This window comes from Drosophila ananassae, chromosome 3L (assembly GCF_017639315.1).
Source record: "Drosophila ananassae strain 14024-0371.13 chromosome 3L, ASM1763931v2, whole genome shotgun sequence".
Lineage (NCBI taxonomy): Eukaryota > Metazoa > Arthropoda > Insecta > Diptera > Drosophilidae > Drosophila > Drosophila ananassae.
This window is the reverse complement of record NC_057929.1, coordinates 9,789,696-9,804,625: the sequence shown is the minus strand read 5'-3', so window position 1 is coordinate 9,804,625 and position 14,930 is coordinate 9,789,696. Positions and strand designations below refer to the sequence as shown.

The following is a 14,930-nucleotide window of genomic DNA, read 5'->3' as shown; positions in this document are numbered from 1 at the left end:
CCCCAAAATGCGAAACTAAAAGCGTTAATACTTGAGCGTAAAAAAAAAAACCACATCTTTTGTACTGCATACTTTCAGGCGCCAGTGGAAATTGCTATAGAAACATTATCACGAAGGATCGAATGGAATATATGGAATATATACGGGTGCCTCGGGGGCTGTCTGAAGAAAAATGAAAGTGTTTGGTTTTGCACTAAAAGAGTACTGTGTCTGATGTTCGACATGGCCATCAATCTGTCAGTTGCAAGCAGATTATATAAGTTATTTATCGAAGAGTAAATATTATTGATGCACTTATCCAAAGGTGGAGAGAGATGTCTTCTTTCCATTGAAGGATTGAGAGCTTTAAAAGGACTTCTTTGAGACAGATCCACAGAGGAAAATCTGGTAGCAACCTTAAGGGTCTGAGATAGCCCTATTAGTAAATTAAAAGTCATATTGCCTTACCTTTCAAAATAAATACTCTCCCCAATATTGAGGAAATACTGGGCTTCCTTAGAAATCTTTTATACAAAGAGCATTGACTCTGGACTCATTTTGCATGGGTCACGCCTATGGAAACGTGCAGGACCTCCGGATATTTTTGTGTGTGAGTGAAGAGTGGCCCACTCTGGATCCCCTCTACCCATTAACTCTTTTGAGCTTTTTGGTTGGCCATTGACATTGCACTCCCCTTGGATCGGCTGGAGAACTCGTCAACTTTTCTGTTCTGGCACGAGCTTTTGTGCGAAAATATGCAATTGAAATGTTAAATAAATAAAGGCGTAAATACTTGAAGGCTAAGCCAACAGAACAGCGAGAAGTGAGCACATTCAGGGGCGGCTGGATCCGGCAGATACACAAATGTACAAATACAAGTACAGTACAGCAGTACGGCAACCCGTTATGCATTCCATAACTTTGCAGTCGTCGGCAGACGTTGACGTTGAGGCGAATAAATGAAAATATGCAGGCAACGTGATTCCGCCACAGTCAGCAGGCCACATCGAACCCAATGCCACACCAAAAGACTCCCCATTCACCATCCCAAACATCCTCGACGCCCCGAAAATACCCTCTTTCCTTACCCTCTCTTTATCGCTCCATTTTGTGACTTCCAACTCCGATTTCGAATCCTCGACCTCGATGGCGACGCCATATTGTTTGCGCGCCATTGGGAAACGTTACCGTTAGCATCGCCATTGCCATCAGCATCCGTTACCTTTTGCTTCTTCGCATTTACCTGTTACCAGTTACCAGTTACCTGGGAAAAAAGCAACAGCAACAGCAACAGCAACATTCGTTTGCCCTGGTATTTTCTGTCGAGTTCAGCGTAAATTCATTCATTTCCACTTGAATTTACAATTATGCGAGACTGTTGTTGAATGGGTTCTGACTTGGCTGATACCGTGCTGGGATTGGATTGGACTGGTTTTTTGGTGTGGCTACGGATGTGGCTCTGAGCCACCTCCTCCACCCTTAGTCTGGCTTGGTTTATGCATATTTCCTACTCTTGCATCACCGCCAGCATCAGCATCAGCATCAGCACCAGCAACTTGGCTGCTTAGCTTTTAATAAACTGTGGTTTCTGGCGTCGATTCGGAAGCTTCGATGTGAAGCAGGTGCTCCACCGCGTTCTGGAAATTGTCAAAAACATCCACGATGGAGCTAGTGAAAGGCATGTTGTCGTGGCAACTACATCCCAAGGATCGTGCTCTCCGAAAATCCTATTCGAGCATAATTAAGTTTATGACATTGGGTGTGAACATGACGGATTTACGTTGAGACAGGGCTACACGGGGAAAATAAAAGGGAAGTTATATTTACAATGCTCAAAAATAAGGACAAAAAAATATTGCTAGAACATCATTTTTTAATGGGGTACCCCTATAAGGTGTCCGAGGTTCCCCCTTGCCACCATTCCGATAAGCATATCTCTGCCAATTTATCTTCGATCTGGAAAAAGCATACCATTTTGTGATCAGCACTACTAGTACCTTCATTACTCATTAAAAATATTGCTTAAATATCATTTTTCAATTTTTCGAATTTTTCCAAGGGGTTCTCCTATAAAATAGTGAGGTGTCGGAGTATCCCCCCTTGGCCACATTCCGATAACCATAACTCTGTCAATTTATATCCCATCTGGAAAATGCATACCATTTTGAGATCAGCACTACAAGTACCTCTATTTCTAATTTAAAATATTGCTTCAGTATCATTTTTCAATATTCCGAATTTTTCAAAGGGGTTCCCTTATAAAATAGTGAGGTGTCCGATTCTTTAGATTCTTGTACAAGGTTATAAATTTGTCGTTAAGTGTGTAGGAATCTTGCGCTAAATCGTATTCTTACTTATTTTCTACTCAAATCCAATCAGAACCAAGTTAATTATAAATATTTCATAAAACAAATCACTGAATTTTCCATATCCCCATTTATCCAGATAAGTTTTCAACTCAAGAGTGCTTATCCCTGGCAAAGTTACTTTTTCGCAATAACTTTTTCAGGATGGAAACGAGGTCCTGTCGGAGGGCGAACTTTTTTTTCCACCGACAACCGGGCAGAAGTTTCTGCTGCAATTCAATGTCATATCCTTGAAAAAAGGGGTGCATAAAAAGCAAAAGAAGCCTGGTGGCCATAAAAATCGGCAAACTAAAGTTCTGTTATTGAAAGTTCATCGATGAATGTGAAAGGAAAACAGCTCCTTTTGCCAGGCTGCAGTTGTACGAGGACGTACGAGGAGTGTCCTGGCTTGTTAGCTGCTGGGCTTGCGGCGGCTTACAGCCCATTTCCTTTTTGCTATTCCAACATTCTCGACCCCCTTTGTGCCAAGGTCTACTAATTTCCTCTGCCAGGCCTGACAGCCCTGTCCAGACAGCGTCGTCAGCAGCATATCCTGGAGCCAGGACTTCTGGACTTCTGGACAGTTGGGCTCTTGGACTTCAGGACGTCAGGACTCCGGGCTGCTTAGCCAACATTTGTATGTGGGCAACGCACTGTTGGCCTGTTGTTTGCATTTTTATTTGTATTTCATTTTCAATTGACTGGCAGGAAGGGTTCCGTGCTCCACCACCGTCCTGGGTCCTGGCAACTGGATCCAGGGATCCTGGCGTTTTCTACCTGGCGCGCTCTTTGTGCATTTCAGCCATTCATCAGAGTTATTTACTTTTTAACGAGTTGATTTCATTCAATTTGTTTGCCCAGGTTTCAGTGGCTATTACCGGGCTATCCTGACAGGACATGGGCCACTCCTTTAAGTCGAGGCTCAGCTCCTTTAAAGTAACATCTCCAACGTTACGCCCACTCCAGTCCACTCCACTCTTGAACTTCCAATCATGAGATTTTTCGATATACCATTGAACTCCTCGCGTTGCGCCATTTTCGGGCTGTTGTTTTTCTTTGTCCCTTTTTAGTCCTGGTACTCCGTCAACTTTTTGATGCCTTTGGCGTTCTTCGGTTTCAATAAATATTTTCACAATGAAGAAATTAAAAATTCCTTCGCACACAATATACCCAGTACCCTGCGAACTGCCTCCCTGCGAAAAACGCAACTCTCGCAGCCCGCCAGCGTCTATTTATATATGAAAACTTAGTTTGTCTTCGATAACAACAACATGGAATGGAGGGGTTGGGGGCAGGATATCTGGTAAAGAGTGTCCCGACCCTGACAATTCGATTGAAATTGTTGCCGATGGCTATGATTTTATGAGTGCTCTGTTTGCCTTTTGCCAAAGCGGTTGGGAATAATTAAATTGCTGGCATTTTCCAGATGCTCCTCAGAATCTTGTTATAAATTAGCTACCGAGGAAGCTAATGAAATGAATGGATGGAACATATTTGAGTTATTTAAAATATATTTCTGCTTGCATTTATTACTGATGGTAGCGCTCTGCTCGACTCTTAAATGGTTTGAAAATGGTTAGGCCTTCCTTAATTCCCCGTGGAAACAGGTTAGCATTTGGTAGGCCGTGTCACAGGCATTGGCTCCTTTAATTTGGCCGCACTTTTCCAGATCCTTGTCCACCTGAGCCTGCAACGGCGATCCATTGTATACCTTTTTGATGTTGTCGGTGAGCAGTTTTCCGGATGCGTCCATGAAACCACTCTTCACCAGGACACATTGTGTGGCACACTTCATCGTGTCCTTGGCGTTCTCTGGCTTCACCTTGCCAGTTTGCAGATCCGACAGATCCTGCGCCGAGACACCGTTCTCCTTCATGCAACCTTCGACTATTTCCTTTGTCATTGCATGCTGCTGCTGTGAAAGGGAAGAAAATTACCATTGATTTTTAATAAAGAGTTGATTAGATATGAGAACTTACAGCCAAAATCCCAGCCAGGCAGCTAAGCAGCAGAGTCAATGCCAAAACAGACCTCATATTAGTTGGCTTTTTGGTTCACTAATCGCTGTTTGAAGTGGCATCGGGTTTTATAGTCTTTACACGCGCTGCACTTTGCGTGACGCTTGGCATTTGTCAGCGTTTGAGCGTTTTGTCTCCATTTCCCCCTCCATTGATTATCACTAAAAAGCAGAGTCGCATCCGACACGCTGACTGCTCTAAAATCCAATGGCAATGCCAAGGTTGGCCACCCCAGAGATCAGGGCTAATTTCCACCTCACTAAAGTGTTAATATTTCTGAAAACTATTGAGTAATATATTGAGTAACAGGCTTCTTGGAAATGTATCTAAAAATTACTAGAAATTGAACTGCAATTAAAGCAATAAATGAAGTCAAATAACTTTATGCATAAAACTACAATTAACCCTTTGACAGAGCATTTGAGTGTCAGGCTGGTGGAAAATGTATGAATTTGTTTGATAATTACTGCTGCTATCTATTATGCATAATTATAGTCTCTAGTTCATATTCGGTTCAATTTGTTTATATAGTCATATTAGTCAGCCAAAGGCAATTTAGAATAATCATTTTAAACTTAGTAATGGAAATACCTTGATTAATTTTATCGCCCATCGGGATGGCCAACCCATCGCTTCATTTTTAATTAGAGAGAAGGGCTTCATTGAAATGGTTAACTATCCGAATACCGATTACATAATTTTGGATATTTTGTAATTGCATTTGTATGGTATTATGGTAATTGGCTTTTTTGCCAATGCCTTGCTGCGGCTAATGTTTTTATAAATCCTTTTAGTGGTATGAATATTGCTATTATATAATAAAAATATATATACATATTATTTTTCAGCGCATAGAGCCCACATTTTCATTTAGTTTAATGGGATTTCAAACGCTAATTGAAATCCTTTTAGGGTAATTGCAAAAAAAATAACCAAAAAAAAAGGAATTTAATAACCCTTTAGTGGGCCACTGGAGGAGCAGAGCACAAGAAGCAAAGTTTAGTTGGCCGGTTTGGCACCGCATAGCGGTAATTAGGAAAACAAACTAATTTAGTAAATTACTATTTAGTGGCCCCTTTCGCATGAGGCAGCTGGCCACAGATTCTGCCGCACACAAAGGTCATTTTCGGGCTTTGAAGTTTGTGGGCTTTGAAATGCGCCAAAGGACATTCAAACAAATGGCATCCTTTGTGTGTTTTCCACTAACTGTGTGTATGTGTGAGTGCGTATCCGTGTGTACACATTGCAATTGCTGTCGAAACATCAAAGCTATGCGAGTTTTCCAGTTGACTTCATCAGTAGATTGTGTGAAGTATGCCAAAAATGTGTTCGAACGCTCTCCTTTTTCCAGCTCGTCGTCGTCGCCATCGTCCTTCTGCTTCTGTTTTTTTTTGTCTCCATTCAAGCGAACGGTCTTTTTAGTTGCCAATTCCGTCAAATTCGCCTTAAAGCCGTGCTTTAAGCCCGGACGGAGTGCCCTAGCCGGACACGTGCGCGGAAACCAAACGCTTCCATCGCGATTGCCCCGTCGATGAAATCTAGTAGTGAAGCAATATTGGCCAAGCTTTTAAAATACATTTTTTACCATGTACTTCAATCTAATTGACGCGTGGCCCTTGTTCTGTTCTGAAATTTGAGAACTGAGTGGGCGAGGACGCGGGAGACAGGGTATCCAGCCAGCGGCATATGCCATTCAATTAGTTTAACGCCCACGGGGCATTAGAATTACGCGTTTCATTTTACATCGATCAAAGTACTGGATACTTCGTTGTATCCAGTATAAAATTTTGTATGGATTATATTCCTTAAGCACTTCATATCGTGGCTTTAAAATTCCTTTATAACAAAAGTGTTGAATACTTTCTTGTACCACAAAAGCATTTTGCAATTTTCAGGGGCCTACGCAAAAGTGCACAATCGAAATTACATAACTCACCTGGGAGGACATCTACGGCCGTAGACTTTCCTTGAGTCGTCGCCACAAATCCTGGCACAGGATAAATATAAAATGCAGCCAGGCATAAGAAGCCAAGCACAGACCATTGACAGTCCAATGTAGTCGGTTGGTCGAGAGGACGGGACCGGCAATGGGGAGTATTCCCTTCAATTTATCCTGCTGTTTAAAATAGCAAACTAGACCAGGCCCATAATATGTATGTACGTCCTCGGGCTTAGCGTTCATGTGTTGCTTTTGCCGTATTTGGCTATTGTCTGGCTATGGCTTTACAACTCATAAACAGCCGACCATCCAGCGTCCTGGCACTCTCCGTCCGGCCCCCACAACCTGGTAATAACAGTTTAAGCCCGAGGCTATGCCCAAAAATTGTCCACATCGTCGTTGTTTAATTTTTTTTTGCCTTCTTTTCCTTGCTTGATAACAAGCATTTTTACATGTGCTAAAAAAACAGGCTGAACGACCAGAGAAGTCGAGGCCAGATGAAGATGGAGCAGGCCTCGGGCCCATCCCCATTGGGCTCTTCCAATTTTTGGCCTGGCTGCATGTGCGTTTATGACTTCATAATGGCCAAAAAGGGAGGCATCAGGCCACGTCAGGAGCACTGGCATCGGTGGAGTGGCGTCATCCCAACCCCCAGGATATCCAGCAGATGCAGTTCATTGAGGGGTGGTTGCTCCGGCTCCAGCACCGGCTCCCGTTCTTGCTCCTGTTATGGATTTGCGTAGGCGTTGCGTTAACATGCGACTAAGTCCTTTTATATCCCGGAGCATTCGCTTAGGCTTACGGCTTAGCTTTAGCTTCGGATTCAGCCTCAGCTCCTGGTTCTGCCACATATCTTGGGCCTTAGACTATCATCAATTGCTGTCCCCATGGTGTAGTTAGGCCCGTGGCCCAAAACCCTGGACCCGGGGCTTATATAGGCCAGCAGCAGCGGTAGTGGTAGTGGCAGAATTTAATGCCGACCTCGGGGAGCTATTGTGGCCATCCTCCATCTATAGCAGCTCCAATTCAAGCAACAGGAGTACCCATCTGCCCATCTTCTCCTGCAAGTTTTATGCTCATGTGTGTGCGGCGCGCTGCCCTGTTTTATAAACAATTTTAAATTGCCGAGTCGACCCCCACCCCCATCCATCCGAGATGATGGCTCTCTTTTTCTGTTGTTTTTGTAGGCAAATTGTTTTATATGTGCGTTGGCTCTTCTCTGCAGTTTATTGGCCAGATTGGCCAAGAGTTTTGGGGCTGGGGATGGGGCTCCGCATAACTTTGCATAATCCCAACGAAACTGAAACTATGTGGCTCCATAATGCTCCACATTAACTCGGGGCCCTCAGGAGTGTACGCACATACTTTGTAGATTGAGTATAAATCTCGACAGAAGATAAATAAAAACCAAAGATGATGTGGAAAAAATTAGAAATAAGCGCAAAATAATAAACCATCCAGAGCACCAAAGTCTCAAAATAAAAAACAATATCTAAATAGAACAAAATACAAACAAAGAGGCAAACAAACAGTCGTCGTCGTAGTCGCCGTGGATACGGCAATGCGCCATGCGGCCATGTGGCACACATGCTGCACACCTCTCACTCTCGCTGGCATGCCACCCCATATATAGTACAGACCGGGACCGAGGCCCAGGCCCTACTATTCCTGCCCCAAAATCCCGGATCCACCTTTTGGAGGCACTCGGCAGACCGCATGATTTCATCTTTCGCTTTCGTGCAGACGACTTACGCGAGCAATTCGCAAGGATGGCTGGGAGTGATGGGATACTCTTTCTTAAAGGAAAGTTATATTTATTCAAAAATAGTTCTATATCCTTTTATATTCAAGGCTTTCACAGGGTCCTTTAAGGTTATTCAATCAATAAATGAATCGCAAATCTTTATAAAATACAAATACAATTCATCACTTGAACTGAAATACTTTCTTCTCATTTTGTAGAACTTCTCCATCAACTATTATCTCTTAAGTCGAATTCTATACACTTCCAGGGTATCTTTTATTCCACTTTCTCTCATTTTTTGAATACGAAATTCATTTTTTCATTAAATTCGCCTAAGCAAAATGCTATCCCCGCCGTTGAAGTAAGTATGGGAGAGATGATTTATGGAGCAGACTTCATAAAGTTCATAAATGTCGCGGCAAGCAGGCGGCTGGCAGAAAAGAGGTGTGTGCGCTACTGTGTGTGTGTATGTGTGTGTTTGAGACAGACACTACAATAACAAAAAACAAAAACAACAACAAGAGCAAAAGCAAGAGAAATAACATTAGTAACCACATTCATGCAGTTGACACTTTCACCAAGCCTGACCAAAAAAAAGGGAGGATACGTGCCGCAGACAGGGGGCACATTTTTGCGCATTTAATTAACTAAAATGCTATAAATATGATTTTAAATTAATTTACTTGCGTGAGTTATTAATTTACAAAATGCACGGTTTGCTGGCAACGGAATGGGTAATGGATCGTGGCCAGGAGAGGGCTGGTGAGGCGTGAAAAATGGACGATGGGTGGGCTGGGAGCTGGGAGCCGAGAGCCTGGCAAAGTGCCATCTTGTGCTCCAGATTTCTATGCTTTTCGGCAAATTTATTTACGACCGGTGATCTTCTGGTGGCCCAGGCTGAAATTGAAGCCCAATGTTCTGTATCCATTTGTTTCCTACTTATTACATGGATCTCTGGTCGTTTCTAGGCGTTTGCCAGATTCAATCTCCATCCATCTCCATACAAAAAAAAATCTAGAGGAGAATGGAAAACTGTGGCAACCATCACAAAAACTAATTTCTTGTTGCCCATGGGACTCTTGGCACCTTACACACGAGCTCCTGGCTTCTGGCGGATGTCCCCGGACAAAATCCATGGCGGAAAGCTGCCAACCGCATTTGAGCCGCCGTCGGGCGTTTCGGAGGGTATTAGACTGTCTGGTCGCATATCGTGGCGTAGTCAAATTTCCGTCCTGCAACCTGCAACATATACAACCCCAAAAAAAAGGAATCCCATACTCACACTCTAAGGGAGCAGGAGCAACCAGGGCAATTGCAATCTCCAATTTCAATCAAAAAACCGCCGGGTGGCGAATCATCAGGTGCCCTCAGGTGCAGATGCAGCTGCACAGTGAATAGTTTTTGAATTTTTCTTAAAGATGTGAGATCTCAACTTGTAGAAAAGTATAATTTAATTATAGCTTTTAATAAGGGTCTTAAATATTCCCTTTAATAACCAAAGGAAAGTGGATCTACACTTTTGAAAGTGTATTTTCCAGTGTGTTCCACTGCAGTTGCAGATACAGATGTGATGCGGATGCCACCGACCTCAAAGCTTCTACCAAAATGAAAGTCAATATTAAGGTTGATACATTCCGCAGCGGAACAGAAAGGAACCGAATCGAGCGGATTGGAACCTTTGATGCGGCGAATCAGCCAAGATGATAAGCCGTCAAGGAGCAGTCGATGAAATGCCGAACTGAGCTGCTGTTTTTCTTATTTCGCTGCAGGTTTCTGCCTATTTTGTGGAGATTTGTCAACTGCGGTAGAACATTTTATTAGTCATTCGTCGGCAACGAGGACTCCAATATATTCCCATAGCCTGACAGGCTTATAGGCTTGTCAATTTTGTCCTGATTTGTCAGAATTGATTGCCATAGTCTTAGGGTAAAAGTCTTCCCAAGCGAAGCCCGTTGACAAATGAGGAAGATGATTAAAACCTAATTATGGAGTCGAAAAGAAAGAATTTTCAATGTGTTTTGAATATTTATGAATTCGTTAGCGAACAAAAACATTTTAGCGTGTCGCAGCCCATCATCTTGGAGCTGGAAAGTTTGCCAGGACAACAAAATAAGAGAAAAAGGCGGCTATCGAGCAAAAAAGTGAGGCGAAAAATATTGTCAACAAAATTTTGTTGTTTGGCAGAAAGGAAAGTATGGAAAAAATTAAGCGAAAAAGGCAGCAGAAAATATCACGTAATATAAAAACCACTTTGATGAATACGCTGTGTGCATATCAAGCAGCTTTCAGCTTTCGCGGGAAAATGCGAGAAAGTGTCGCCGCCGCCGCCGCCGCCGCCGAAGTGGGCGTGGAAGTAGGAGGAGTGGGGGCGTGGTTGCAGAGGCGAGACTTGGCGACGCCTTTTGTGGAAAAGATTGTTGACTGGTTGGCTGGAGTGTAATGAATAGCAAGGTGACTGAAAGCACTTGTTGGCAGGATGTTGTTTCGGCTTACGCGGCGTATGCGTAACGCCATTGATTGGGCCAAGTGATTGAAGTTTGGCGCGAACGAGATAAGGATTATGTTGGCCGGGCCTCGAGGAGTGCTCGTAATTACAAATAAGCAAGGACATTCAGGGATTAGGATTAAGTGCGACAAACTGTAAAAGCACAAGATAATAATTGGACGCAAATCAAGGGGAGTGGGAAGTGTTTTAGAAAAAAAAAGACTGTCGCTCTCATTTCCATATCAAGTGGCCTATTATTTTTGTTTTTGACCCCATTAAGCGAAATGAGTTCGAGGGTTGGATAGTTTGGTGTGATATCCACATCTCCACATTGCCACAGCGCACACAGCCTCATCAAAAATTCGAAAGCAATCAGCTCAGAAATCACCTCAACGCCAACGCCAACCTCCCCGAAGGCAACACACACTACTTAAAAATTCCACCTGCTCATAAATTGGCGTGGCGCTACCCCCCCAAAAGGGCAAAGGATATGCAATGGGGGGGAAAAAGGACACACGTGAACTGAGCTGGCTGGGGGTGTGTAGGTTATTTTCCCCCTTTTTCGACATTTTGGGTTTCAGAAATATGGCAAACAATTATGCGCTTGAGTTTTATTACAAATGCCCGGCAGTTATATGTATAAGCTCATGGAGCATGGGCGACATTGCAGGCGATAATAACCACGTTCCGCATGCATCCAGGAACTCTAGAACACCCCCTGCAACCACTTTCCACGCCACCATGCCCCAATCCTCTACCTTCTCGTGAAACATCGAGTGACAGGCAACGGAAGCACAGGAAATTTGTACCCTTTTCCTTGGCTGCTTGGCGGCATTATCTTAAAATAAGTAAGCTATATAAGTATACATATCGGGTAGCGTTGGAACGGGAAGCGTTTCGTATTACGTCTTGGGTGGACATGTGACTTTTCCTTTGCCAATGCCTTTGGGGGCTGTCTGCTCCTCAAACCCTTAGACCCAGAAACCCCATAGCCCGCGCCCATGCCTTATGCCCCCCATATGCGCATATTTCAGCATGATACGACAGCTTGACAACATTAAATTTGCATTGCTCTTGCCTGAGTTTGTTTATGGAAAAAAGGACGGGCGGGGAATCAGCCAACATATGGCGAGGGAAGCTTAGGGAGAGGGGCAACCAATACTCCGGACGTATACCAATGCAATTTGATGTCTGGCACTCAGCCCCAAAAGCCCATCCTTTGGCTTTGGCTACAATTAAAGAGATTGAAAAATATTTTCCAAGCCATTTTGTGCGCCAAAGAAAAGGCAAACGAGTTTATTTTTTTCCAATGGCATTTACCTCGTATTGACGGGGTAGCTTCGAATTCTTGAGATATTTGAATCGCGATTGAATATCTTATCAGAGAAAAAGAAAATCCTCAAAGGACGTCAAGGGTATAACAAATATTTAATATAAATATTGTTCATCTCCCTCTTTAGTTAAATTCTTTAATAAATTTAGAATAAATAGAAATTCCAGGATACGTTCTAGTTGACTTTTCTAAAGTAGTCCTCATAATATGATTTTTTCTGTTGCCTTTACGAAATTAACTTGCCGAAGTGCAGCCACGCAAACTCCACTGAATCGCCTGAAATGAAATGAAGAGGATTGAATTGGCGGAGGAGGAGATGATGGTTACATTGGGGTATTGGGATTGAGATGGCAAATGGTAAATGGCAAATGGGTCTAGAGAAGTTGCTGCATGCATTCAAGCGCAAAGTTGCAGATACAAAATTGGTTAGCGAATAGTAAAAAGTGATTGGCGGCCCCCGGGCCTTTATGACATAAAGGCCAATTATGTTAAAATGTTGCCAGTCCCAGTCCCAGTTCCAGCCCCAGCCGAGGCGCAGAAAGAATGAGAGTTTGAGAAAAAATCGCGACAATTCCGTTTACTGACAGCTAATAATGCGGCAGTGGCTGGAAGGGTCCTGCGTATGTCCTGCCCGGGAATCCCTTCAGTTCACTCCCACCCCATCACAGACTGCATTGTCAACGCGTTCGCCTGATGTACGGCGCTTCCTGTGTCAGTTCCGGCCGTGCACGCGACAACTTTTCGTTCGTTCGTCCCCACCTCGTCGGTCCATTTCCTATGCTACTCCTCTGCCCATCACATAAACCGCCCCCACTACGTACACCCATATCCCACTATCCATTTCCCGCCCGTCACTAAAAGGCCGCCGCGGCGCAAAAAGTTCGCGTCACACTCGAATGCATTGCGGGCCCAGCGTCCTGTCCTGACAATAACTCAAATGCCACAGGAATCGGGGGGGTTGGGCCCTGCCCTGGCCAGGACTACCAGGACCACGACCAGGACCTATCGCTTAGCAAATGACTGTGATTTCCAATTTTTTCTGCCGCATTTGAGCCGAGTTGAACGAGTCCCGTGATTAATGTTGTGGATGCACTGTGGTAGGAGCAATTAGAGCACTGACAAGCCCTCGAAAAATGTATCTCTGGGCAGGCTCTGTTCCTTTTATGGCCGAAAAGGGGACACGAATCCTAACAGCTGTGCCGACAGGCGATGGTGTGTCAAATGGGAGCAAATGGTATGTAAAATATGACCGCATGCTTCGAGAAATCAAATTTATTTTGGCTGGAATGGGAGGGGTGGAACGGTCCAAAAATGGCAAGGAATATCCCTTTTAAATTTTGCAATAATGCAATTAATTGATTGACTACAAATATTCTTCCTATCCCACATATTCTGAGGGCTATAGAAATGCAAACATATGTAGCAATAATTTTGTTTATTTGTTCAAGAAATTGTGCACACAAAAGTGTTGCCTACTTTTTGGGGCTATTTATGGAGAGTAAGCAAAAAGTGTAAATACCTTTTCAATATTTGATTTTTAATTGGTCTGGAAAAATATATATGAAAACCCAAAGTGCTCTGAAAATATCTGTATGGCCGAGCTGCAATTCCCTTCGCCCTCACAGAGGCTGACACTTTGGATAAATTAAACTACGCCAATATTCATGCAGCATAGGGACGAAAGTCAAAAATAAAAAAGTATGAAAAGAAAACAGTGAACATTGAAAAGTCAGAACCCCAAAAATGCAAAAGCCATTTGTGAGAACAACGAAAATAACAACAATGCCAACAACAACAGCAGAATGAGTCGCATTATTCCCTTGGCGGATTTTTCGGTGTGTGTATTTTTTAATCAAAAGCCGCAAATTGCCGCAACGCAAAAAATGACAATCAACCACCCCCAGGATGCTAGATCCCAGAAATGGGAACAGGATCTAGAGAGCCAGGACGCAGACAAAGTGCCAGGACGCAGAGTCCTGAGTCCCAGACTGCTGTCCAATACATTTAACGCCTGGCCCAAACTATAGCCAAAAAGGAAAATGAGAGCTGGGCACCCAAATAGAAAACATCGACAACGAACGAATAAAAAAAAATGAAATAAAATGACGAAAGAAAAGCGTTGGAAATGGCTCTGACATGTTGCCTTTGACATGCATTTGACATTTGACAGATCGCGCCAGGGGGGGAGGCAGCGAGGCAGCCGGGCGATGGGCGATGGGCGTTTCAAATGAAATGACTAAATTATGTGCAAAGTGGTGGAAAGCGGAAAACGGGCAAAAACTGTAAAATTAAAAATGCGTTCACCAGGTAAAAGGAAAATTTGTGCAGCCACTCGAGCGTCAACATTTAACTGTCATATCTGACGGAAGAAAAAAAAATAATAATACCATAAAGTATAGACGGGGAGGATTTCATAACTGACATTGTGGGAGATCGAATCCTGGAGTCATGGGGTTGAGACGAGTAAGTCTTCCAATTTCTTATCTGTGGGGCAACAACGACGTCGAGTGGCACTCTTGAGGGTTTCGGCTTTTGGACAACCCTTCTGGTGGCACAGTTTGATTGACAGCCCGCAGCAACCACCAAGGGCTCCAGGGATCATAATCGTACTCATCATCCTGCCAACGGCTGTGTTTGGGTTGCATATTTGCTCATTAATAGCGATAAGCGCGTTAAAGTTACTTTTAATTCAAACCACAAGGATTTCTAATCCTTTTGGTCTCTGGTTAGGACAGTGGAACTATATTTGAAAACTTAAACAAAGGTAACAAAATTTTATATTTGTAACTATACCCGATACTCGTAGAGTAAATGTCCTGCGGGGTTGTCTACTTCTTTTTTGAAACCTCACCTTTAATTTTAACCCACTGTGCCCGGTTTCTGCCTTCATCCCCCGCTTAACCCTTTCTCCACACTCTCTGCACGCAATTCATTAAATTGAAATATTTTGCAGATCGATCATTCAGGCCGGCTAGAAGCCGAGGTCCTTTGTAGCATCCGTCCTGCTCTCCTGCTGTCCTTTCTACCCCTTTCTCAGTGCAGACAAATATGCAAGCCTTTTAGGCACCAATTATTGTGTGTGGCTTG

General features: G+C 43.5%; 1 protein-coding gene across 1 annotated transcript; it reads right to left on the bottom strand.

Annotated features, from left to right (window-relative positions):
• Positions 1 to 3,817: 3,817 nt before the first annotated feature.
• On the bottom strand, positions 3,818 to 4,463 carry LOC6496006 (general odorant-binding protein 56d). The gene is made up of 2 exons (XM_001959994.4): positions 4,304 to 4,463; positions 3,818 to 4,239 (listed from the first exon to the last, which is right to left on the bottom strand). Exons 1-2 carry the CDS (start codon positions 4,358 to 4,360, stop codon positions 3,901 to 3,903), a joined length of 396 nt encoding a protein of 131 aa, XP_001960030.1. The 5' UTR covers positions 4,361 to 4,463; the 3' UTR covers positions 3,818 to 3,900.
• Positions 4,464 to 14,930: the final 10,467 nt, after the last annotated feature.

Coding starts and splice junctions, on each gene's coding strand:
- LOC6496006 (XM_001959994.4), bottom strand. CDS start 4,360: ATGAGGTCTGTTTTGGCATTGACTCTGCTGCTTAGCTGCCTGGCTGGG. Junction 4,240..4,303: donor GCCTGGCTGGGATTTTGGCT/GTAAGTTCTCAT, acceptor TCCCTTTCACAG/CAGCAGCATGCAATGACAAA.